Below are 27,869 nucleotides of genomic sequence, written 5' to 3'. Positions count from 1 at the left end.
ATGAACCCATGGAGCAAACAGACCCTGCTAATGTATGAACCCATGGAGCAAACAGACCCTGCTAATGTATGAACCCATGGAGCAAACAGACCCTGCTAATGTATGAACCCATGGAGCAAACAGACCCTGCTAATGTATGAACCCACCCCCAATTGCAATTATCGATGAAGAGACAATTTTCCTAATTCCCTCCCCACAGGAGCGACTGATGAAAGTGAATGCCATTATATGAACTTATATTGTGACAAGGAAGCTATACAACCAAATGTTCTACCAAAGTCTATTAATATCACACAGGTGCTGTTATATACGTTTTAATGACCATGAGCACTGGTCTAAATTCTTCAGTTAGCTCATTGTTCTATTTATAGATTTTACAGGGCTTTGCCACGGACAACTCGACTGCTTGTTTAAAACAAATTACAGGTTTGATTCTTGAGGTGACAACATGCACCATTGCCCGTATATATAATTGTCAAATAGTTTGAACTGCTTGGTATAATTACTATATATTACTTAAAAAATAAAACAAATCATTGAGAACTACCTTCCCCTTCAACCAGTTGCTTCCTGTCATATATATTTGATTATTCCGAGCTACAGGTAAATGACGAAACTAGGCGGGTAAAACTGAATTTGTAACTGAAGTAACTAATCCAACAGAATACCTGCTAAATACGAAGCAGAAACACTCAATTGGAAGTACACTGCTTAGGCTATCAATGTTCTTGGTGATGTACTGTTGCTTATGTTTCATAAAGGTAATTATACCAAGATATCAAAATGTATTTGACAACGACACAGGCCTATTGATGTTTAAAGTCTACACATAGCTGTTTTAATCACTCATAGCTCACACATTAATGGTTTTATCCGTTCTCACTGTTGAGTAACGTTTATATAAACAGGAACGACTGATGAAGGTGAATGCCATTATATTAACTTATTATTGTGACTATTAAGGAAGCTATACAATTAGCTATACTATACTATTGTATATGGCTTTTTTCCACAGATAGCAAATGACAGGTTTGATTTGACAGGTTTGATTACAGGTTTGATGACACCACTGTTGCCCGTGGGCATGCTGGCAGTTTAGAAGATTATGCTGTAGCAATAGTTGACACTCACCCACCAAACCGGTTTCCTCTGAGCCGCAGTGCAAGATACTTATCTCAAGGAGCCGAGAGCGACGGAAATAGAGGTGTCTAAAAAAACATATTTAATGGTATTGCTTGTTATTTGACGGGGACAATGTACACCAACCAACATTAAGGGCTAATGTGAATGTGTCAGACTCATGGTGTCTTTGTCTTCTCTTTCAGCCTGGACACGGCTGAGGCCAACTCATGGTTGGATGACTTTGTTTTTCTCCCTAATGGTACACATGCTTGATACACATTACAGCTGATCAACTTTCTACTGCTGTGTGTGTGTGTGTGTGTGTGTGTGTGTGTGTGTGTGTGTGTGTGTGTGTGTGTGTGTGTGTGCTGCACGTTGCGTGTGTGTGTGCTGCACGTTGCGTGTGTGTGTGTGTGCTGCACGTTGCGTGTGTACTTGCTGATGTGTATGTGTGTGGAACACACCCACATGAGAAGTCACCCCAGCACATGGAAAGTATTCAGCTGGCCACGTACCAATCCTAAATGAGCCATTGCATTGTTGGACGTCAGCCTTGAATGCTCTGTAAAGTAATACATTAACTACAGACTTTTTCTTCTTCTAGGGTTTCATACTTGATGCTACAATCTCTCTTTTGTTTTCTAGCGTGTGAGCTTAAGCAGTCACCAAGGTCTTCTTCTGCCGCCAGCAACGCCACTGATGGGTGAGGAAGATCACTGGAGTTATGAATAACCATTACAGTGTTAACTACCCAGTGATAATCACCCCCCCCCCCCACTTACACATAGTGTCTCACACGGATTCAATGTGCAATATAGGATTTCATAAATGCAAGGCAATTAATTATGTAGGCTATACACACAACAGGGTGTCCATTCGCAAATGAAGTGACTCTGTATTCAGTGACAAAAGAAAAAGAAACACCATGACAACAATCTTTTTCTGTATTCATATTTGTGAATACATCTTTCACAAATTGAGTAATGGACATACTAAGCTTTTAAATGACTTTCTGTGGTGATAAATAATGATTGAATCATTGTGAAGAGAGACCTGTCTATTGTGGCTTTCAGGGGGTCTCTAGTGTCAGTTAAGACCGCCCATATTTCACCTTCTACTCGCACCTGTACTTGATTTAACTAGACACATTAAACATTTAACACTTAACTCTTTACATTTTTGGAGTAAAAAGTCAGCCAACAAATTGAAAGCAGCTAAATGTAGAAGTTGTTTTAGTCAATATATAATTGTACAATTGTTTTAACTTAATCACTGAGAACTATGATGAATTGAAAATGGGGGACCCTGATGTAAACAAGACGAAAGTCTTTCTCTGGCCTGCATCCCCTTAACAATTGTATGTATTGAGCTGTACCCATTCTGCAATCTGTTAATAAACTTTTCAATCAATCAATCAATCAATCACCTTCCCCTTTCAACCCAATCCCTTCCTGTCAAAGAGGAAGTCATCTCTCCTCATATATTTGTTTATTCCAGCTAAATGACGAAACTAGGCAGGTAAAAGAGAATTTGTATAAGTAACTAATCCAACAGAATATCTGCTAAATCCAAACCAGGAACACTCAATTGGAAGTACAGTACACTGCTTAGGCTATCAATGTTCTTGGTGATGTATCTATCAAAATATATTTGATTATGACACAGGCCTATTGATGTTTAAAGTCTACACACATAGCTGTTTTAATCACCCATATGGGCCATATCTCACACCTAGAGGGTTTTATCCGTTCTCAATGTTGAGTAACGTTTATATACGCTCTCTTGTCAGCCTGTCTAAGACGTCGGCTCCTCCCTTCCTGGTCCGCTCGCGCCCCCGTGCCATCCGCATCATCGGCCGCGTCCTCACCATCTCCTTCCAGGGGGCGAAGCTGCTCAGCCAGCTGGCGGTGGTCGGCGGCAACAAGACGGGCGTGTTCGTCCACCAGGTCACAGAGGGTACTGCTGCCCACGCTGTTGGCATCGGCCCAGGGGCACAGATAGTGGAGGTGAGAGAGCAGGGCTGCTTTGTTTGACTGCTCCATAACATTGGGCCATAACATTATTTCGATAAATTGACATGTTTGTACAAAAAACACGTTACATGTTTTTACAAAATTGTTTACTTTTAGTAGCAATTCAGTCATCTCTGCAGTTTGTTTTGTTGTGTCATTGAAATACCTGTAGTCTCTAATGTCCCTCATGTTAGTTGTAAATCCTTTCACTCAAGTCGTAGTACAGAAATAGCATTAGCACCATCCATATTTCTTAGTGTAATTCAAAGTTAAGTAAAAAAGGGCCAACACAAACACAAAGCCCTTGGTCGTATGATAATCAGGTTTCAGATTTGACCTGCACACCACTTTACTGTATACAGGTATGTACACCTTTTCACCAAGGCTTTTCCCCATTAGTTAGTTTAGATTAGATTAGGTTCATTATCCCTTACCTGCCCTCACCCCCCCCCCCCCCTTTTCCCCTATTGCCCCCTTTCCCTAGCTCTCTTGATTGTGAAGTGACCTTGGGTTTCCTGAAAGGCGCTATAGAAATTTGATTTATTATTAGTATGATGTTAATTTGCTAAATAGAAAAATCGAACTTAGACTTAATTCTTAGACATTAGAATGGTGATGTTCCCAACCCTGTGTTGCAGTTGTGGTTGTGGTTGTACCTCATCCCATTTCTGCTTTGCACTAGATAGTACTGTACATTAGTACACTGCATAGTATTGTGTATTGTATATTATATGGTAACTCAGAACATTGTACATATGTCTATACCGAACACTGTGACCTCATTTTCTTCTTCTAAATTCATGCTATATTATGTTATTATGTTATTTGATACTATCTTGTCTAGCACAGTCTCTGGAGCGTAACAGTAAGAAGCATTTTGTATGAAAGTATTCTGTACTTCTGTATGACAACTATTAAAGAACTTGAACTTGAACTTGGTTGCCAACCTAGGTTAGGGTGTGGTATCGCTGTGTGGTATTGCTGTGTGGTATCGCTGTGTGATATCACTGTGTGGTATCACTGTGTGGTATCGCTCTGTTGTATACTGGTATTGCTGTGTGGTATTACTGTGTGGTATCGCTCTGTGGTATACTGGTATCGCTGTGTGATATTGCTGTGTGGTATCGCTCTGTGGTATCGCTGTGTGGTATCACTGTGGTATCGCTGTATGGTATTGCTGTGTGGTATCGCTGTGTGATATCACTGTGTGGTATCACTGTGTGGTATCGCTCTGTTGTATACTGGTATTGCTGTGTGGTATCACTGTGTGGTATCGCTCTGTGGTATACTGGTATCGCTGTGTGATATTGCTGTGTGGTATCGCTCTGTGGTATCGCTGTGTGGTATCACTGTGGTATCGCTGTATGGTATTGCTGTGTGGTATCGCTCTGTGGAGCCTGTGTTCCTGTTTGTTTCACCGCTCCAACCAGTAATTATAACTAGTATTAGTATTATATAACTTTTCCTAGTAAGGAAGTGTAACACATTACTAAAAAATATATATAACCTCACACACAAAAAGAGTGTCCTTCATTTGAGCCAGCCGTGTTTTTGATCAAGCCTGTAATAGTCAGTGGTGAAAAGTAACTAAATACTTTTACTCAAGTACTGTACTTAAGTACAATTTTGAGCTACTTGTACTTTACGTGAGTATTTCTCTTTTAGGGAACTTTCTACTTTTACTCCACTAGATTTCAAAGTAAATATTGTACTTTTTACTCCACTACATTTATCTGAACCCATCGGTTACTAGTTACTTTGAAGAAAAATTGTTTGCATAGAAAACATGGCAAAAATGTATTAAGATTATGTACTTTCACATTTGAAGCCTGTCAACTTCAAGAGGACATAATCAGAGCAGCATAACTGGACCACATACAGTACCACTTTAACATAACCTTTAATCAGAGCAGCATAACTGGACCACATACTACTTTAACATAACCTTTCATCAGAGCAGAATAACAGGACCACATACCGCTTTAACACAACCTTTAATCAGAGCAGCATAACTGGACCAGATACCTTTAACATAACCTATATAGTTCAATGGATCGAGGTTTGAATGCTCCCAAGCACTGGAATACACAAACGTGTATTCTGGGAAATAAAAAACATTTGTTAAAATTAAAAAAAAAAAAACACAAACGTCATGTAGAATGCATACATTTACTTTAGATACTTCAATAACAAATACTTCTCTACTTTCACTTAAGTAGAATTTGAATGGAGGACTTTTACTTTGACTTTGAGTACTCAGTTATCTGGGTATTTCTACTTTTACTTAAGTAAAGGAACTGTGTACTTCCACAACTGAATATATGTACTCATTGCTAAATACGTCAATATATTACTTATGGCAAAACATAACATACAATATGTACCTTTTTTCCTGTGGTCGATAAGTACTTTATTTACATATTTTAAGCGAGATCAAGCTGGTTGAAATCAATGATTTGTGCATCTGGTTTGAAGGCCTCATGAAGTGTAGCGTATTATTTAATTACCCTAATATGATCCTTCAACTTTGCACAGGCTGTTGTACAGAAATGTTAAAGTAAGAAATAAGTAATTGCCAATCCTGGGGGTGTGTAACAATAATAATAATAATAATAATAATAATAATAATAATAATAATAATAATAATAATAATAATAATAATAATAATAATAATAATAATAATAATAATAATAATAATAATAATAATAATAATAATAATAATAATAATAATAATAATAATAATAATAATAATAATAATAATAATAATAATAATAAACCTTATTTGTATAGCACCTTTCATACAAAAATTGCAGCACAAAGTGCTTCACAACAGAGAAGAGACAGGCATAAAATGAGCACATAAAGTGCAGACATATAAAATCAGTTTTTAGAGAGATTCTTTGAGTAATGAGCCTCAACACTGGTTTCAGGTGAAGTACGAAGAGGCCCAGCAGGCCTTGAGGATGGTGCTGGAGGACTCCACCTTAGAGGAGGCTCTGTGGGCCCTGGCTCAAGTCACGGGCCTCTGCCACCTCTCCCTACGACCCCGCCAAGATGGTACGTTCCGCTGTGAACCTTCCGTTACGATACGTGATGACGTCCCATTCTGAAACTGCTTTTATCCATGTGACGTGTTAGGGGGCCGTGGTAAAAAAAAAGCAACTGCTCTACTTTCTCATTGTTTCCTACCTATGGGAAGCTCACGCTTTGAGCACTCTGCACCCAAAGCACTAACCCGACCTCTTTGCACCCAAGTGCCCTCAACGCTACACATTTGTACACATCTCTTTAATCCTTTTCACAATCTTTTGACATAACATAGACTCATTACTGTTCAGTGCATGGACTCACCAGCACCAGGGGTGGTGTTCGTGCTCTTGTTCCATTTATCTGTCTATATATATAGCGGCTACACGCCATTTAACACAGATGCAATTTCCAGATTTTATACTTTGCCATCAATCTGTTTAATTTGCAGAATCGGGACACAAACACACACACACACACACACACACACACACACACACACACACACACACACACACACACACACACACACACACACACACCTACACACACCTACACGCACCTACACACACACACACACACACACACACACACACACACACACACACACACACACACACACACACACACACACACACACACACACACACACACACACACACACACATATACACAAATACACATCCAAACACAAAGTCATGAGAAACAGCGCCTGTACTATATATAGCACCGAGCCACTGTGCTCTTGGCTCTGATGACAACAGAGTAATGAAGATGACTGAGCTGTGTTGAAATGAGGCCATATGGCTACGGGAAGGAGAAACTGGTTCTCTCAGGGATCACCAGAGAGTCACCGACACTCTCTCCTCTCTCTCTCTGTGAAATATGTCAGAATGTGACCCCGGCAGCATGTGAGGATTAAGAGTCCAGATCAATCTAGAAAAGGGATGTGAATTCTTAACCCTTTCACTGCCACACTACCAAAGGGTTAACCCTTTCACAACCACACCACAGAAGGTTAACCCTTTCACTAACACACTACAGATGGTTAACCGTCTGTAGTGTGGTAGTGAAAGGTTAACCTTCTGTAGTGTGGTAGTGAAAGGGTTAGGAAACGTTGATAGGTGTTTGTTTCTTTTTGTGCTGGTGTGTCTGGGTTGGTATAAGGAAGTGGCTATGTTCTTCTCTACATAAATCAAATTAGAAATTCGTTATAAACCAACTGGATTCTTGAAAAAAGTCCAATGGAAAAACTCCCGACAAATGTCTGATTTAATTTCAACAGGCCTGTTTAAGGGGAACCTAGAGAATACAGAACATGAACATGTAAAACATGTCTTTATTTGATATTATATGACACATGAGGTGTATCATATAATATAAAATGTGTAAGATATTCCATAACGCTAGTAGTAACCTTCAAAAAACAACATTCAAGGATGTATGGCAGCACTCACATCAAAGTCAGCCTCCATCAGAACATGCATGTAGTAGTAATGTCATGTGATCTATATAGGGCTTCATAGTGGCTGAATCACATGTGACTGGGAGGAGCATACATGTCAACAACTCCTAGTTAGTCGCAGTGTTGTAGTCGAGTCGCAACATCTCGAGTCCGAGTCGGGTCTCGAGTCCCCAGTGTTCGAGTCCGAGTCCAAGTCTGAGTCACCAAAAAAGAGCCTGAGTCGAGTCCGAGTCGAGTCCCCATTACCCTAGTCCGAGTCTGAGTCATCAAGGTTGAGTCACCTCCACTCTGGCAGTCAAAGAGCTGACATACAAATAAAACAAGGTCTACATTAAACAGAAATAACACAGCGGTCACCATTTCAAAGGGAGTTTATTTACCTTGTGACACAATAGCCAAACAAATGCCATCAATTTCTTATGCCAAATTATTAGGGCCCATACAAATATTTTATTTTTTAAATAACTGTATTTATCAATTAACAAGTCCGAGTCTGCACCTTCCGAGTCCAAATGCAGTCAATGCTTGAGTCCAAGTCCGAGTCACGACGAGTCCTGAAAATCAGTCCAGGACTCGGACTCGAGGCCTACAGCTCCTGGTTAGCAGTCATCTCTCCCTCAGCCTACGAGAAGCTCCTGCAGCAGCTCCAGAGCGGCGAGGCGGCGTCTGGCGACTCCTTCTACGTGCGCGTCAACGTGCCTCTCCCCGGGGGCTCCGGCGGGCCGCTGGCCGTGTCCTGTAACGACATCCTCCACGTCACCAACACCAGGCCCGGCAGCGCCGAGGGCACCTGGAGCGCCAGCCACGTGCACCCCTGCCAGCTGCTGGACCTGCAGAGCGGCACCGTGCCCAACTACTACAGGTCAGTGGCACACAGGGAGGAGGTAGAGCAGTCGTCTGGTAATGCGGAGGTTCCTGGTTCGATTCCCGCTACTCCCGGGGCAGCGTGATGAAGTTTCCATGAGCAAGACACTTAACCCCTAATTGCTCCCGATGTGCGGGTTGGCACCTCGCATCGCCTCTGCGGTCAGTGTGTGAATGTGTGAGTGAATGGGTAAATGTGAGGAACAAATTGTAAAGCGCTTTGAATAAAAGCTGCTATATAAATGCAGCCATTACATAGCTCACATTACATTATTTACATACATGGCTGAATCGTGTCAAAGATGAGGCGCGAGAGCTGTGGGCCAATGGATGTACGAGAGCTGTAGACTCTGCTGTCAAGCGTTGATCTTCTAATGAGCGTATTAGGTTTGTGTGGTCTGAATAATATCTTGGTCGTTGGTTTACCCGTGTCACAGGGCACAGCGCCTGCTGATCAGAGCAATTGAGGACATGAACTTCCAATCCAAGACCAAAAAAGTAAGAAGAATCATTATTACCCATTTCTTTTGTTTGTTTGTTGTTTTGCTCTTGTGAACTTTGATGGGAGGGGCTTTTTCAGCATTTATTAATTTAATAAGAGACAAACTCTCACAATGTGATCACAATTATGATTCTTTGTTTGTATACAATAAGCTACACATCTTTTATTTGTTAGTCGTGTTTTTAATTGTGTTTTCTTCAGGGGCCTCTAGTCTGGAGTCATTCTTCAACATCTCTGTGATCAGTGATCTCTGTGATCAGGGATCTCTGTGATCAGTGATCTCTGTGATCAGTGATCTCTGTGATCAGGGATCTCTGTACTCATCACTCTCGGACCCCCCCCCCCCCCAGGTAGTAGCCCGGGAGAAGAAGCAGGTGGTGAGGATCGTCAGCACCGGACGTCAGGGGAGGAACCCTCTCTGGATCAGTGTGGAGAAGGACAGTAAGACCAAGCTGAGTACAGGGCCAGGTAGGACACGCGCACACACACACACACACACACACACACACACACACACACACACACACACACACACACACACACACACACACACACACACACACACACACACACACACACACACACACACACACACACACACACACACACACACACACACACACGCACACACACACACACACACACACACACACACACACACACACATACACATACACAAACAGGGTCATCCTGTAACCATTCCCTTTCCAATACAAGCTACTCAGGAATATACTGCTGTGAAGGTGATTACTGTGTGTGTGAGGGTCCTTTAGGACAGGGGTTCCCAAACTTTTCAGGCCGGGACCCAGAAAATTAGGCGTCAGAGAGCCGCGGCCCAATGCACATCGTCAGGCTTTTTTTCTTCTTTTTTTTTGCCAGGCGACCGATTTTTTAAGCCAAATATCACTTCAATCCTATTAAGTTAGTTCAAGTTAGTTATTCATTTATATGTGCTATTTATGAGAGGGCTAACTTGTTGCAAAATAATAATGATAATAATAATAGCCTCATTAAAATACTATTATTGCTTCGGTTGTTTTCAGCGTTTTATGTGCATAATCTGTTATTTAGTTTGAAATGTTCATTGAAATAAGTAGATTTTTCGTTTTTGTTTATTTATTAAGTTAATATAAAACCATATAGTCACATTTTAGAATAGAATAGAATAGAATTTTAGAATACAACTAGAAACACTGTCCTGGCCTGCTTCTAAGTTCAGTGGCCTTGTTTTTTTTTTTTTTTTGATTTTTATTTTTTTTTTATCATCTCTCTGCCCTCCCGTGGCTGCTCGCGGCCCACCTTTGGGTCGTGACCCCGACTTTGGGAACCACTGCTTTAGGACTGCAGTCTCTGCTGAGGAGGTGTTTGTTCAGACTCTTCATCAACACAGCTTGATGTGATGTTTCCAACAATAGTGTGGGACAGGCTGTTCCATGTTGTTATAGCAGAGTGAAGAAAGCTCCTGTCAAGGCTTTTGGTGTTAATCCTGGGGAGTGACAGGGCTAGGTGGTAACCTTCAGATGTTATAGTCCTAGGGAGTGACAGGGTGTGGCTTGGTGGTAACCTCCAGGTGTTATAGTCCTGGGGAGTGACAGGGCTAGGTGGTAACCTCCAGGTGTTATAGTCCTGGGGAGTGACAGGGCTAGGTGGTAACCTCCAGGTGTTATAGTCCTGGGGAGTGACCTGGCTAGGTGGTAACCTTCAGGTGTTATAGTCCTGGGGAGTGACAGGGCTAGGTGGTAACCTCCAGGTGTTATAGTCCTAGGGAGTGACAGGGTGTGGCTTGGTGGTAACCTCCAGGTGTTATAGTCCTGGGGAGTGACAGGGCTAGGTGGTAACCTCCAGGTGTTATAGTCCTGGGGAGTGACCTGGCTAGGTGGTAACCTTCAGGTGTTATAGTCCTGGGGAGTGACAGGGCTAGGTGGTAACCTCCAGGTGTTATAGTCCTGGGGAGTGACCGGGCTAGGTGGTAACCTCCAGGTGTTATAGTCCTGGGGAGTGACAGGGCTAGGTGGTAACCTCCAGGTGTTATAGTCCTGGGGAGTGACCTGGCTAGGTGGTAACCTTCAGGTGTTATAGTCCTGGGGAGTGACAGGGCTAGGTGGTAACCTCCAGGTGTTATAGTCCTGGGGAGTGACCGGGCTAGGTGGTAACCTTCAGGTGTTATAGTCCTGGGGAGTGACAGGGCTAGGTGGTAACATTCAGGTGTTATAGTCCTGGGGAGTGACCGGGCTAGGTGGTAACCTTCAGGTGTTATAGTCCTGGGGAGTGACAGGGCTAGGTGGTAACCTTCAGGTGTTATAGTCCTGGGGAGTGACAGGGCTAGGTGGTAACCTTTAGGTGTTATAGTCCTGGGGAGTGACAGGGCTAGGTGGTAACCTCCAGGTGTTATAGTCCTGGGGAGTGACAGGGCTAGGTGGTAACCTTCAGGTGTTATAGTCCTGGGGAGTGACAGGGCTAGGTGGTAACCTCCAGGTGTTATAGTCCTGGGGAGTGACCGGGCTAGGTGGTAACCTTCAGGTGTTATAGTCCTGGGGAGTGACAGGGCTTGGTGGTAAGTGGTAACCTTCATGTGTTATAGTCCTGGGGAGTGACAGGGCTAGGTGGTAACCTCCAGGTGTTATAGTCCTGGGGAGTGACAGGGCTAGGTGGTAACCTTCAGGTGTTATAGTCCTGGGGAGTGACATGGCATGGTGGTAACCTTTATGTGTTATAGTCCTGGGGAGTGACAGGGCTAGGTGGTAACCTTCAGGTGTTATAGTCCTGGGGAGTGACAGGGCTAGGTGGTAACCTCCAGGTGCTTGTTACTTGGCACATGAGCTGTTTCAGCTCTGCTGGGCATTTTAAAAAGCTGCGATGGTGGCGCTCCAGTAGCACACTCTAAGGTTGCTCCATAGAGACAACAAATGGGGCTTGTAACGATCACGGATGCCTAGTCTCGCTAGCCCTTTCGTTGACTGTCGCCTGTGGTCTGGGCTACCTGGATTCGATTCCTGGCTGCCCCCTGAATTCGCTACTTTGGTGTCAGAAGTGGGATGGTGGACCGTGAGGCAGTGTTAATTTAGTCAACGAAAATGATTACTAAATATGGTCGTCAACAAAGCTTTTTCCCCTGACGACAACGAGACGTCACGTTAATGGAGATCATGTGACACTAACGTGACTAAATGATTCATGCAATGTTGTTGACTAAAAACTACAACACAAAATGTAGTTTACAAAATAAAATCTTGCCGAAATCTCTCTTCATTTTAAGACGAGACAAAAATAATTATAACTTTTAGAATAATTCATGTTATTATTAGTGCAGCATTTCCGTTTCCTGTTATGTGCAGCACAAACGCTTTGAATAATTTCCTCACCCGCATTATTTGTTCTTAGCCAGCATTCTAGATAGCAGTAACTGCACACGGCATGGGTTTAATGGAACAATGGCGGGGCAACTGGGTCTCGGTGTAACCAATGTAACCGAGGTATAGTCCGCCTATACTTTCAAATTATAGTCAAATAAAATCACGGGAGAATTGATATCTGGTCATCAACATAGCGGTTTTATTCACCTTCTTCCTCTTTCCACTCCACAACAACAGACCTGTCACAGGCGCACACCCCACTCTTCCCCAAAACAAAACCCCAAGAGGGCGTGCAACTCCACCTAATAACGTCAGCATCAATAATAACATAGTGTAGCGCCGAAGAATTGGAGTCGGAGGTGGGGTGTCGAAAGACAGCGCTAAACGTTTATTCAACATCAACTTCAACGTCAACACTCTGTTTACTAGCTAGCTAACAGCTAGCCAACAGGAAAGTAACAAACAATATTGTCTGTGCGGAACCCTTATCCCCAACACATAGTTCCGTGGGTGAATTAAGTTGATCCACCACAATACACATTAAATAGCTTACATAAGTTGAACCAGCTAGCACTAACGTTAGCTTGTTTTCGTTTAGAAAAAGCTCACGCCGGGCGGTCAGGTGGCGTGACGGAGATTGCGTTCGTCACCAAACCCCGGAGCGGCTAGATTCGCCTGTTCGAATCCAGCTCACAGCTCCGGGGTTGTCACCAGCTTGGCTGGCCGTTCACACTAATACAATTGGCAGTATTAGAGGGTGGGAGAAGCTGGCGGGGTGGGTCCGGGTCGTTGTAAACAGCGACTCCTACAGTTCGGTCGGGGCGCCTGCTAAGCACGGATAGGACTTGAGTGGGATAGTGTGATCCTTCCACACGCTACGCCCTCTCAATGAGAATCCGCGCTGCCAGGTGAAAAGAAGCGGTTGATTGGCTGGACGTGTGTCGGAGGAAGCACGTGATAGCCTCCACTCTCCCAGACCGACTGTGGGGGGTAAGTGCGCAGCGACCAGGAAGGGGATTGGGAATTGGCATAACGACTAACATTGGGATGGGAGAAAATCGGAGGAAAATGGAGGGGGAAAAAGATTTAAAAACAAAAAAAAAACAAAAAAAAAGAGCTCACGCCAACTTATGAGGCTGTAACTGAGTGGCGAGACTAAACAAAAAAGACTAAAACTAAAATGCTCAGACCTGTAGTTGACTAAAACTTGACTAAACGAAAAATAGATAAAGGTGTCTAAATATGACGAAAACGAAAAAGAGCATTTGAGACATGACTAAGACTAAAACAAACAAAAAATATTGCGAAATGAACACTGCCATGAGACCATCAGAAGCGAGTGCGCCCAGAGGTGAGGGAGCTGATAGACTGCAGCGTGGTTTCTTTCGGGAAGCGCGCCCCCAAATCAAGTTTATATTCTAGCATATTCTAGCCAGAAGGTCTGAACGAGAATTAAAACCTTTGGGTGTTACAGTACGTTCAGATAAAAAAGAGAAATTGTACCTTTACAAAGATAAATATTGTCTTGCTTTACTCACGTTAGTTTGACAGTTGATAACTAGACATGCTAGTGTGTTTGGTCTCAACAGTGGCATTCTTGACCTTTACAAAAACAAGACCATTTCTAAATGTAACCTAATCAATATATCGATGGCTGAAACACAAAACCTCCTATCTGCTAAATTTCTGATTTTCTGATTTCATTTTGGATGATGAGAAACATCCTATCTGCACCTATTCAGTCTGTCTGCAAGATATTTTCCAAAAGCCAAAAGCAGTGTATTGTACTGGGTATCCTTTTGCGTTTCAGCCATCGATATATATGTCACAGAGCATTCATAGCAATCTATTTCATATTCATGGTTAAGATAAACCTATATTTGCTTGATATCGCCTCGCTCAACTTGAAATATTTTCACCTGGAGCAAAGCTGCGTCTGTTTGCATCTTTCAACTGACTTTGTATGCGTTCTTGCAGCCTCTACATTCTGCTTTGCGTTGTATTTGAACACCATAAGAGCTCACACAAACATGTTATGGCCTCAAAAAGTCATCCCCATTCATTGTCTATGGAACATTTGCTTTTATAGGCTCTTTTGTAATGTTTTTGGAAATGTTTTAATCTTGTGATGTTTCTAATGTTTATTTGTAACACCATTTTAACACATTAATACTGTACAGTATTTCCCTAATCCACTCTGTTACTACCTGGTACACATGACTAAAGTTGATTTTATGATTGTGCCTCCAGGTGACACATGCTCGCCCAGAGGATGGGTGACCCTAATGCCTTACACTCTGGTCACCCCCCACTACCCCCCCATCTGCAGGCCGGTCCTGGTGCTGCCCACCATCCTGGGACGGGTCCTGGACAAGAAGCTGGCAGAGTGGCAGGGCTTTCAGCTCTGCCAGCCTGGTGAGGAGCGCTGACATGCTTTATTATTACATTTTTAGATTTGATTAGATTCAAAGATTGTCGTCATACAGCATAAGTACAGTACAATGAAAAAAAGTTTGTCGTCCAACCAGAGTGCAAATGTAACAGTAAAGTGCAATAGTAATATATAATGTACAGGTGATTAAACATATACATTTATATAAATAATATATAAATTAGTACTACTGTGTATAGTGCTAATCGGATGTATGTACAGAGTTGTAGTATTAATATGTACAGTGATACAGGTATAAAGACACTATGGTAGTAGTCATACTGGCCAGCAGTGTAACTAGTAAGACTAGGTAAGGGATATGTACAGATATAGATATAGTATCTACCGATATGTAAAAAGGATTTATATGCAGGTATGACAGATGTGTTGAGTTGTGCCCTTCCTGAGTTGTGCTCTTCCTGATGCCTTGTCGTACAGAACTTGTAAGTCGCTTTGGATAAAAGCGTCAGCTAAATGACTAAATGTATATGTGGATAAATATATATACGGTAAGAATAAATATATATATATATATATATATATATATATATATATATATATATATATATATATATATATATATATATATATATATATATATATACGGTATATAAAGCATTAATGTACATGTTATCATACAGAGTTACATGTATATTAATTATATGCAGCTGTATAAGTACAGAAAGAGGACCATGCTGCCATGATGATGATGATGATGATGATGATGATGATGATGATGTAAACACATATCGGTGTCAGAGCAATACTAAGATCTAAGTGCTGCATGTATCGGCGGGTATTGGCTGATACTTAAAGGATCTGTACTGGGTATTGGCTGATACTTAAAGGATGTGTACTGGGTATTGGCTGATACTTAAAGGATCTGTACTGGGTATTGGCTGATACTTAAAGGATGTGTACTCGGTATTGGCTGATACTTTAAAGGATCTATACCGGGTATCGGCTGATACAAGGTTCAGACTCAGAATCGGTACAGTATCTGCAGTGAAAAATAAATAAAATTGGTGCTGTTGGTGTATTCCTAATAATAGTAGAGGTAAGGATTAGTAATTCCTAATCCTTACCTCTTAATCCACCCTCCCCCCTCTTTCGTCCAGAGGTGTTGAGCTCCAGTGAGCATGCAGCCAGGCAGCAGAAATCTGAGGTTCTGGAGCAGAGTGATCAGGGAGAACACCACTGTTACACCCTGCAGAGTGTGGAGAAAATCATGAAACAGGTCAGCCCCCTTCAGCGGTTCACACACAATCGCAGTGATCACAGTGCAGAGAGTAGCCAGTCGGACAATAATGCCCTTTGTTCAGAGACACCCGGCTGCTCTATCGCTGCACTACGTACAGATGTAGCGTTTAGGAAATGCATGCAGTCATTCCATTGTAAAGCACTTTGGGTTGTGCTCGAAAAGTTCCAATAGTAATGCAGCCATTCATTCTACTGTACTATTGAAACCAGCAGTAAGCAATTTGATGCACTCAACACTGGACATTGTTACTCAGCTGATAGAGTTGTGCCCTTCCTAATGACTTGTCGTACAGAACTTGTAAGTCGCTTTGGATAAAAGCGTCAGCTAAATGACTAAATGTAAATGTAAGCAGTCGTACTGTAATTTTGCACATTCACTCATTCTTATCAGTTTCAAGACCGCCTTTTATTTAGTGAGGATATGAACTAAATTAAATAAACGTTGATACTTTGTTACTACTATGGTGTCCATCCGCCTGGCGCTTGAAAACAAAACCTTCTTGTCTTTGTCGACAGAATGGGATAGACCACTGTACTTCCACGTTACATTGAGCTCATGGGAGAGAGAGCGGGGGGAGAAAATGAATGAATGTGGATGAGAGCCTTGACATTAAGTGGTTGTAGCTACGGCTGTGGGGGTGCAGGAGACATGATCCAATATACCTTTTTATACGCCTGAGTCTCCTGAACACGGAGAGACTAGTCCCAGTCAATCGACACTTTCTCTGCCGAGCTATAGTCACTTTTCCGCACCTACTCCCGAACTCGCCCAGATTGTCCATGTAGGTGCGGAAAAGTGACTACAGTAGCTCGGCCGAGAAAGTGCTGATTGACTTGGGACTGGTCTCTCCGTGTTCAGGAGACTCAGGCGTATACAAGTCTATTGTATCATTTCTCCAGCACCCCCACAGCCGTAGCTACAACCACTTAATGTCAAGGCTCTCATCCACATTCATTCATTTTCTCCCCCTGCTCTCTCTCCCATGATTTCAGAATACCGGAAGTGTTGCGGTCGTCTATAGCGTTCTAAGTTGACCGATCTCAAACCCTGCCCCTCTTTCTTGATCCTCCAATCACAGATCAAGAAAGAAAGAGGGCGGGGTTTGAGATACTGTAGGTCAATTAATAACATCTCCTTCCTCTTTCTGCCCCATCTGTCCCCCCCCCCCCCCCCCCCCACTTCATCCCTCCCTCCACAGGGGACGCACTGCATCTTGCCTCTAGGGCTGGACTGTGTGCGCCGTCTGCACAGAGCGGAGATCTTCCCCATCATCATCTTCATCGGTCAGTCTAAAGGCAGCGCACGCAAACTCAGGTAATTCTCTCTCTTCAAGAGAAAAGAGCCCTTCTCTATTACTTTTGTTATTTCTATTGTCATTATTGTTGTTATTATTATTATTGCTATGTCCTGTGAAGTCCTGTTTATTGTTATTATTACTGTATTTTGTTTTGTCTTGTTTCATGTAAGTATTTTTACTCAAGTACTGTACTTAAGTAAAATGTCGAGCTATTTGTACTTTATGTGAGTATTTTCATTTTATGGAACTTTACTCCACTACATTTCAAGGGTAATATTGTACTTTTTACTCTACTTCATTTATCTGAACCCAAGAAAAGGATTTTGCATAAAGAACACAATATATACTAAATAAAAAATTTATGAAGATTATATACTTTCACATTTTAAGCCTGTCAACGTCAAGAGGACTTAATCAGAGCAGCATAACTGGACCACATACCACTTTAACATAACCTTTAATCAGAGCAGCATAACGTGGGGTTATTCTATAACCCTAGTTATATGAGTATAGCGAGCGCTCTGCTCTTAGTGGAACTATCCCTTTAATCCATTCTAATAATGAAAAAACGTTCTCCACATGTACACCCCTATTCACCTCCGCCTGGCCACACTCACATCCGCTCCTATATAAGCGGGGTCGTGGCCACACAATCAGCTCCTTCCCAAGTCTTTCACCACCAGAGGAGAAGACCGTGGGGTCCTCAGTGAGTCAGAGCAGAGCGCTCGCTATTCTCATATAACTAGGGTTATAGAATAACCCCACGTTATAAATCGTATAGCTTTACGCTCTGCTCTTAGTGGAACACAGGAGCTGAGCAGAGCGAAAAGCTAGACAGATGTACCCGCTGAGGCCCCCTACAACCATCAGCCGGAGAGGATCCGAGCCCCCCGGCCCCCCCTAGTGGAGGATGGGAGGGAGATCGGATCCGACTGTGCGAAGAGGGTTTAGCACCTCAAACGCACAGGGTGAGCAGACCGTGGGACTTACCTTTGTTTAGAATGGCCCGCGACCACTCGAGCGCGCATCACACATGCCACCAGGGAATGGACGTGAAGCAAAAAAAAACGTCACAGCCCCCAATATCACGGGGTCGGGGGTTAAAAAAAGCCAAACCCTGTGGCAAGGCCGTAGCAGCGGAGCGCGGAGGAGGTCCCAGCCCTAGGCCACAACCCAAGGACTAGGACCCCCTGAAGAAGGGGCCTGGTGAGGCCAACGAGGCTGCGGCATCGAGACCCCACCAGACGGTCACCACCCCCCACATCACCAGCGTATCGGACAGGGCCTAAATCAAGTGAAGGCCCTTCCCCCCTTGGCACGTCGCTCTGAAGCGCTCTTTTTCAAAGAGGCTACCCCCCCACAATACTGTGGGGCCAGTCGGCGTGCCAGGGAGACAACCCTCCAAGGAGGTTGATCCCTCAATCCAGGCAACAGGCCCCAAGAGCAGAACTCGACCTGTGCCCGGAGCACTGCGGACTAGACAGGCGCCTAAAGGGTCTACTGCAAAAACAGTATCCCGGTGGAAGGGGTGTTCGGTATGCTGTGCACTATGTCACAACCTCCACAAACCCGGCCCCGCCAATTCTCAATCCAGCGGGTTCAAGGTTCAAAGAAGAGGCTGACACAATTGGCAGACGTCATGAAAGATGCAGGGGCATACTCTCGGGCAGACGGGGTCAGGCCTGGCCTCAACCCGAGAGTCTACTCTGCTACCAACACACCGGGGAACCAACCACCCCCCTATGTTTAGTTTAACAGGAGGCGGTTGTTCCCTTAACCCACAAAGAAAACTCAGAAACATAACTGCGCGTATACACAGGCTATACAAGCAGTACAAGTGTTTCAGCCTTCAAAGGGTTAACCCAGGCCAACAGGTCGACGAGAACGAGTTCGGACCTGGGCCTGGCGGACCGGGACCTACACAGGGATGCCTAGAGGAGTTGACAGCAACCTCCCCGACAGCCCCCTCCCATCCCCGTTCTAGCAGGGAGGGAGGGGTGAAACAAATGGAGAAGGACCAAGCCCCCTAACACAGCGCAAGGTACAACACAGTATGGACCAAGCACGTCACTGTTAAGGGCAACTCGTGGTGGCATACATACAACACACACATCCATGACATCAATCCCCGCAACGCCCGGCCCGACCCGGCCCAGCATTTTCCCCCCGGAAAAGCACAAAGTCCTTCGGGGTACCAGAACAGCAGATCTGTGCCCCAGTGGGCAACAGGGTTAAACTGACCTGGTCCGGCACGACCAGAACCAGTCCCGTGTCCTAGTCACACCGCCATCCCCAGTCCTAAGGGGCAGGTACGCGTGTCGATCCAAAACATCACAGAGGGCGCCACCAAGACGGTCAGTACGCGAACGCACTGCTCCTGGTGGCCCACCTCATGGGCGTGAGACCCCTCCGCCAATGTTTTGATCTACTCCGTCATCTCCCCCCGGAGATGCACGTGAGCCGCCGAGTCTAACCTAGTGCACTGGCGCTCTGTAGAGATAAAAATCTCCTTCCCAGTCGCCCGCATAAAAAACGCTGTTTCTATGAATTGGGCAACCAAGGCGCGCCAGCCCATAAAGTGGTTCCACATTGAAAGCACCCAGGGCCAGCGCTATATGCACGTCGAGAGCCCGAAACACATCGACGGCGAATTCTAATAAGAAACACCAGACAACGTTTCCTCCATGCTGTCTGGGACGAGCAGCAGGAAGCCGGCCTATAAGACACAGACACAGGTCTCATATAACGCGTCTGAGGGTAAACCCTGTCAATTCTGCTCTTTATATAAGAGGGGAAGACAGAAGTTCCGACAGAGAGACCTCTACGTGAGTAACAATTGAAAAAGATATATGTAATAATTGGGCCAAGTGACCAACAGAGCAGAGCAGAAAACAAACAGTCCTCGAATGCATCGCATCACCCAACTTTGACAATGACAGCGGTCTGCAGCACAGAGCCTGAAAACTCACGGATGTCTCATGGCCAATAGGAAAAACGCGCCTAGTGACGTATTCCATGGCCGGGGAAATCCCGTGACCCACCCATCCTAATATGGAGTGGAACCAGGGAACCCCCCCCCCCCCTTCCCCCTCCCTGTGACGCGCTGACCCCTCAGCCCAACAGGGAGACTGACAGGCAGGAGGCCCAACCTCCTGGCCAATCAGTAAAGGGGGGGAGGGGTTTATTAGTCCACCCCTTATGACCCCTCACCCCTGATACAATGCAACAACAAAGCAGAGCCATGACACCAGTTGTAGCACGCTACATGAAAGCGCAAATACCTGTTAGGGTAATAGCTTCACATTCTGCACACCAGCCACAGACGATAACCTTGTTTGTGCAAAAAAACTACACGGCTCAGGCTTATGTGCGAAACTTGCCACCTGAATTTTTATACCTTTACCCTAAAGTAAAGAAAAAACAACAGCCAAAGAGAGGGGCCAAAGGACCTTGGTACAAGAGCTATATATGTACAACTTCTGCAGGCTAACACCCAACCCAGTTGTGGACTCAATGCCACATTTACTTAAACATAAAAACACGAACACACACACAACCCTCTTTACACAATAAAAAAGGCAAAAGTTCACTCTTACTACTGCAAGAAGAACACCGTCTTTTATGACGAGAGAAGACATAAGTCCTCGACCAAGTGCTAGCTACAGGCCTTGCTAAGTCATACATAATAGCGACCAAAACTATTTTCAGAGAAAACTGCACCACTCCCTAAGCAAGAGCGCAACCCCAGCAGTAGCTGAAGGTTTACACCGTATCCCCAAATATATAGTGAATCAACACACATCTTGTAACAAAAAACAGTCCCTCACCAGGAGGGACCCTTTATTTAATAACAAAAATCATATTTGGGGGGGGAGGGCGGGGGCAAACAGGAGAGTCACTAGCGTCGCCTGCCGCATGCAGAACGCTGTTTGCCCCCACGGGAAGCCGGCCCGGAGGGACGGTGCTGAGGAGCCTCCTGGCGATCCCTACCGTTCCCTCCGGGCACAGGACGACTGGCTGCAGCGGTAGTGGTACTTCCTCCACTCCTGGCCTTCTTCCTAGAAGGCCCAGCAGCGGCGGTGGTGACGGTGGCGACGGCCGCAGACCTCTGCCGATGGCATCGGGTCGGGGAAAGTGGGGTTGGAGTCATCTGCTGCATAGCCGACCCGAAAAGTCCAGCATCGGAGAGGGGGGCACCTCCGCCTGCTCCAGCCAAAGGTGGCGCTGGATGAGAGTGGCCAGGGCGCGCTCCTTCCCGGCAGCTATCGCCTGCAGCTGAGTCAGATGCAGGATGGCTCCAGCCACCTGGGCGTCGAGGTACCGTTGACAGTCATCCAGTACCGCCCCGCCCGCCATCAGCCCTGACATGTAGTGCGCCAGCTGCGCAATGTTGGAGGTTGCAGTCAGGCTGTGTCGAGGCGATGTACACCTGGTCACTCCATGAAGCCAACTGCCTAGCCGATTTCCCCTGGGGAACTGGCTTCAGTAATGGCTCCCACACCATCTCGGGGCAAAGGATGGATGCCATCGGGCTATCAAGTCGAGGCACCCGGTCCTTTAGCCCCTCAACCAAACCCACCACCCGCGTGACTAGCACGTAGGAGGGGGTAAGGCCGACGATGCGGGATATTACCTGTCCCTGCGCTACGTAAGCCTCCATCGATGGGAAGAATGGGCAGACAACGCCCGCCTCCCTCACAGGACGGCGTTGCCAGAGATGACCTATCATGTCATCGGGAACAGGTGCCGGCAGTGGCTGCGGCAACGCCACGCCATTGGCGGCTGCGGCGGCCGCCATGAGCTTGGGGAACAAGGCAAGCAACTCCCCTTGCATACCTTCTTCCACGTCACTTGCGTCCCTCGCGTACGGGAGGCTGCACCGGGAGCCATCGTCCGACACGGCAGATAGCTGGGCATCTCGTCTCCGGGGTGGCGATTTTAACCCAGTCCCAGAGTACGAGGGTCCCCAGGGAGACGTAGCACTCTCTGCCACTCCCTGAAGGGGAGAGTGTCTCGTCTCCGCTGGGCCTTCGAACAAGAGAGCCCCTGCCCCCTCCATGTAATCCTCAGTCTCCATCGGATATGGAGAAGAGGCGAGGGAACTCTCGCTCGGATCCAGCACAACACTGCCACTAGGCCGTTCACCCCCGCTGTTCGCCGTCCTACGACGAGAACGAGCCGAGGCGAAGAGTCTGCGACGCAAATCCTCGGCCACCAGAGGAACTGTCCGCCTATCGGCCGACTGCCCTCTGGCGGGAAAACCAGGGCCGGAACTCAGCCACCTCACAGGAGATGGGAGCTCAACGGCCCCTCGGCGAAGCACACTCCCCTCCGGGCGCCGCTCAGGCGCACCTGCCTGCCACAACCATGGAGCCAGGAACGCCCCACGACGCACGGAGGACGCCGCAACAGTGAAGCGCTGGTGGAGGGTAGAGTTGTAGTCGTCTAGACCCTCCGACGGTGAAGACATTATCTCTTTGTTTTCCCGAAAATTAGCGAGAGAGAAAAAACAAAGATACAATGTCAACGTAGCTCCTTTCCAACAAACTACTTTTAGCACTAAACTAAAGTGGTGTATACACAAACTTCTCGGTTGTGAAAGTAGGGAAGGAGCTGATTGTGTGGCCACGACCCCGCTTTTATATAGGAGTGGATGTGGGTGTGGCCAGGCGGAGGTGAATAGGGGTGTACATGTGGAGAGAGTTTTTTCATTATTAGAATGGATTAAAGGGATAGTTCCACTAAGAGCAGAACGTAAAGCTATACGATTTATAACTGGACCACATACCACTTTAACATAACCTTTAATCAGAGCAGCATAACTGGACCACATACCTATAGAGGTCAATGGATACACAAATGTATACTTTTACTTAGATAGATACTTAAGTGCATTCAATAGCAAATACTTCTCTACTTTTACTTAAGTAAAGGAACTGTGTACTTCTTCCACCACTGGGTCCACCATCGGTCCCACTCGACATTAACGTCTTCTGGTGGTCTCTGTCTCTCTTACTATTACTTAATCACACACACACACACACACACACACACACACACACACACACACACACACACACACACACACACACACACACACACACACACACACACACACACACACACACACACACACACACACACACAATCGCATACGCATAGCCTTCACTATCTAACTACACACACTACCCCCCTCTCGCTCTCTCTCTCTCTCTCTACACATCAACTTGTCCACACATGCACACACACACAGCTGTCTCATAAGTATACATCACTATCCAGATATCTCTGTACATCATATCTATAATTCATATTATGTACGTCAATGCTCCTCTTGTTTTATTGTTTTGTCTACTCTCCTGTATAAATACTCTGTTAGCGTGCCATTCTACAGAGATGTAGGCTAGGGCCCATTGCCGTAACCTAGGTCTCTCCGTGTTGCAACCGAATACCCACAATGCAACAATAAAATTAGATAACCATCTGCCCTCTGCCCTCAAAATAAAGGGACAGCTCAAATACCAAAAATAATAGGTTTTACCTAATTTCGTGAACTACAACACAAACCTTGAAAGTAGGATGTGAAATTGAAGTGTACCCCCCCCCCCCTCACACACACACACATGTACGAAAGAGAGAGAGAGAGAGTAATATAATTTAAAAACACGCCCAACTTGTGGAAACCAGCCCAAATTCTGTCCACCCGCCCAAGCCCATTTTCCCCTGCGCAATGCAAGCCAAACCAGACCAATTGAATGAATGAAAAGTTTATTGAATGAATGAATGAAAAAGTTAATTTTTGGACATGTTATTCTCCATATTTCTCCAAACAACTCACGATATCTTGTTCCGTCGAACCAAACAATCATAGCAACAAATTAAAAAAACATTAAAAGAAAAACATAAAAAAAAGAAAAAAAGAAAGAATTATAAACAAAAGGTCAAGAGCAATGTGTTTGGTTAGCAGACATGTCCAAAAAAGGAGTAGAGGGAAGCTAAGCTTATTCAATTGAGCGGGGAAACCGCAAATCCGGCAACATGGCCCACCGCAATCAATGTGATAAATAGTTCTCCTCACTCCACCTGACTCCGATCTCTGATCTGAGACCTGATCAGCAGTGTTGTGCTAGTTACTGAAAAATAGTAACTCAGTTACTTTACTAGTTACTTCATTTCAAAAGTAACTCCGTTACTTTACTAGTTACTCACACCCAAAAGTAATGCGTTACTGTGAAAAGTAACTATTTAGTTACTAAAAAAAAAAAAAATATTGCTCCCATGCCCTTACAGATACTCAAAATCGGTTGATCAACTTGACAGTTTCCATTCACATCACTGAACTCTGCTAAGCAATGTGGTCTATACAAACACAAATCTGACACAAACACAAATGTTGTCCCGAATCCCGACGTAATAAGAAATGCGCCGTGCCTAATTGTATCGCCGCTTAGGTTGAAGGAACAACCTTGATGTCGCTGGAGCGTTTCATTATAAACGTCTTGCAACGTTGTTTAAGATATCAATCGTGCATTGCAACGTTAGAATAGTTAAGATATCAATTGTGCATGAAAGGACTATATTTATATTGTTTGATTATAGTATTGATGAGATTCCCTGGCAGATTCGTACAGTAAAAATCCGTTGATCAACTTGAGTTTCCATTCATTTGCATTCACATCACTGCACTCACCAAAGGTGGTCGAGATGTAACGTTAGTCCAGCCCCTCAAACATTTTCTTTATCTCATTTCCATGTTGTATATTCTCTCTCCAAGTAGTTGGAAAAAGTGTTCCGTCCCATTTGCTGTGTGTCGCCTGGTATCATGCTAACTACTGTAGATCCCTGAAAGCGAGTGGCTTCAGATGAGTCCTGGTCGTTAACGTTAGACTCCGCTACTAGCTTCGTTGAAACACAAATGACATTTAACTAAAACGTTATTTTCTTTGTGCTTGACAAAAGAGAAATAGTGAGAATATCCATGTGTACAAACGCGAGTAGCTGGGCGCTGCCATGACAGTCAGGAGGACTATAGTAAACAAAACACGGCCACAGCACAGCGTGTCCCCACAGGTGAGTGACACACAGACAGGAGTCAGGAGGACTACGCTGGATCACTACCGCTCGCTATCAATCTACATAAAAATAACGCAGTAACGAACCATTCAGTAACGCTAACGGCATTACTGAATTTCAAAAGTAATGCATTAGATTACTAGTTACCGCCAAAAGTAACGGTGTTACTTTGTAACGCGTTAGTCCCAACACTGCTCATCAGCTATCAAAACATTCGCGCACGGTCCCGTCGCCACCGTTTTCATGTTGAACTTCCCATTGTTTTCCGTTCACCCTTCCCTCACTCTGACCTCTGACCTCCCTTCCCTCCCGGCCCAGGTCCAAGCTGCAGCGTCACGGCTGGTCCGAGGAGCAGTTGCTGGCGTGCTCGGAGAACGAGGAGCCCCTGCTGGACAAGCTGGCCTGCCTGTGTCGCAGCATGGCGCCGGGCTCCTGGTGTGACCACACCGCGCTGCTCACCAGCCTGCGCACGCTCATCTGGGAGGAGCAGAAGAAGATAGTGTGGGTTGAACCTGACCTCTGGTAGAAAAGTAGAGAAGAAGAGAATAGAACGGCGTTCAAATTTGTCAACATGATGAGACGTTGAGGAAGAATCTAATAGAATAGATGAAAGAATCAGCTTTACAAGTGTAAACATTTCTGTGTATGTATCTATGATACCAATATGAGTACGGCTTTATGCTTGTGAACGATCCACGTCGCTCAGCATTGTTAACAGCGCAACAGAACGTGCAGGGCTTTTTCCCATCTGTTTTGAGGAAAGCCTGTCTAACTGACCAGTCAGATCAACTGTTTTAATAAACGGCTGTTAGTAACCACTCGTATGTGCAGTTTAAGTTTTCCAGGTGCATGTAGAGTCTCTAAATCTTGCGGATGTCCGCAACTCTTTGGTTTTATGTGCAAGTCGCACAAGATTCCAATCTGGTTTACGTCAGAAGCATTCCACTTAGACAGCTCTTCTCAGAGTCTTCACTGACATAATGATGCACAGCTTTGGATGATATAGATCACAGAATCCTGACTGAGAGGCTTGGACTGGTTCTCTTCCTATCTCTCGGGTTTTTCTGTTACTTGATCCCTACATGTCTGAAATTGCTGCTCTTGCCTGTGGTGTGCCTCAGGGTTCTGTCTTGGGTCCTATACTATAAATAGTATACATATACATATACATATACATATACATATACATATACATATACATATACATAGTTTGCTATGTATATGCTTCCCTTATGTCATTATTAGCAATTCTAAAGGTATCTCATATCACTGTTATGATGATGATATTAATGATCATCTAATGATATTCAGCTGTATGTATCTTGTAAGCCTGCTGAGACTGATTAACTGTCATGTGATCTCCTGCTCTACGCGGATGATTCGGCTCTCATGGTGTCAAATAAAAACAAAACGGATATTGAAAGCAGACTTAGCATGGAGTTAGGGAATGTCAGTCAGTGGCTTTCAGAAAACCGGCTGTCTCTCCATTTTAGGTAAAACAGAATCCATTTTATTTTCTACCACAAGGAAACAGAAAACACAGGAAGGTCACCAGTACCAAATCAGTGGTGTATCTAGGGTGTACTTTAGGGGAAAGCATGGCGAAAAAAGTAATAGCCAAGGTCAACAACAGAATAAAATTCCTAGCTAGAAACTCAAAATACCTGGACAGGAAAGCTCTTAGAGCACTTGCAGGGGCACTGGTTCAGTGTCATTTTGACTATGCTTGCCTTGTCATGGTATGACAGTGCCCCCAGCAACTTGAGAAATAGACTTCAAACTGCCCAGAACAAGCTAGTTAGGATAGTCCTGCAGCTCCCCACTCGTACTCACTTAAGACCAGCCCCACTTCAACAGCCTGGGGTGGCTCAGGGTGGACAAAAGAGTATCAATGATAAAGCCAGGGGCGTAGCTGGGGGGGGGGGGGGGTAGCTTAGGATGATTCCAAGGGCCCAGCACTGGGGGGGGGGCCCAAACATTATTTTTATTTTTATTTTTTTTTACTAGACATCACTCAGGTGTATTATTGATGCTCTCATTGATACTATGTTTGTTTCTGAAGTGTGTGTGTGTGTGTGTGTGTGTGTGTGTGTGTGTGTGTGTGTGTGTGTGTGTGTGTGTGTGTGTGTGTGTGTGTGTGTGTGTGTGTGTGTGTGTGTGTGTGTGTGTGTGTGTGTGTGTGTGTGTGTGTGTGTGTGTGTGTGTGTGAGATATATATAGAGAGAGGGGGGGCTTTGGTAGACTATTGCATTGGTCCATTCATTGAAGATGAACGCAATGCGACATCCTTTACTAGGCTCACCCGCCAACAGTGCAGGTGCTGAACTGCTGATCCGAATGTATAGGTAAAAACCATATTATGCGTTTTCATCAATAAGAAAATGGCACAAAAAAAATCGCTCGCATTCACTGGGGGCCTACAAATACATTCTTTCATGGGGCCCAGAATCTGGAGCTACACC

At 44.8% G+C, this 27,869-nt stretch overlaps 1 protein-coding gene across 2 annotated transcripts in view; it reads left to right on the top strand.

Moving 5' to 3' along the window:
* The window catches only part of card14 (caspase recruitment domain family, member 14), a 46,955-nt gene extending 19,650 nt beyond the window's left edge, over positions 1-27,305 (top strand). Inside the window, exons 10-20 of one of the 2 annotated variants that reach the window (XM_084318043.1) lie at positions 1,326-1,381; positions 1,768-1,825; positions 2,912-3,128; positions 6,065-6,191; positions 8,248-8,488; positions 8,928-8,988; positions 9,343-9,460; positions 14,596-14,760; positions 15,895-16,013; positions 17,236-17,351; positions 25,726-27,305. In XM_084318043.1, coding sequence (XP_084174169.1) covers positions 1,326-1,381; positions 1,768-1,825; positions 2,912-3,128; positions 6,065-6,191; positions 8,248-8,488; positions 8,928-8,988; positions 9,343-9,460; positions 14,596-14,760; positions 15,895-16,013; positions 17,236-17,351; positions 25,726-25,933 — 1,486 coding nt within the window. In that variant the 3' untranslated portion in view covers positions 25,934-27,305. Of the gene's footprint in view, positions 1-1,325; positions 1,382-1,767; positions 1,826-2,911; positions 3,129-6,064; positions 6,192-8,247; positions 8,489-8,927; positions 8,989-9,342; positions 9,461-14,595; positions 14,761-15,894; positions 16,014-17,235; positions 17,352-25,725 lie in introns of those variants that run through there. The other variant, XR_014619871.1, reaches the window with a different exon arrangement.
* The last annotated feature ends 564 nt before the right edge of the window (positions 27,306-27,869 follow it).

The sequence above is a fragment of the Notolepis coatsorum genome (genome assembly GCF_963971535.1).
Source record: "Notolepis coatsorum genome assembly, chromosome: 7".
Taxonomy (NCBI): Eukaryota; Metazoa; Chordata; class Actinopteri; order Aulopiformes; family Paralepididae; genus Notolepis; species Notolepis coatsorum.
This window is presented reverse-complemented; position numbering and strand designations above follow the sequence as displayed.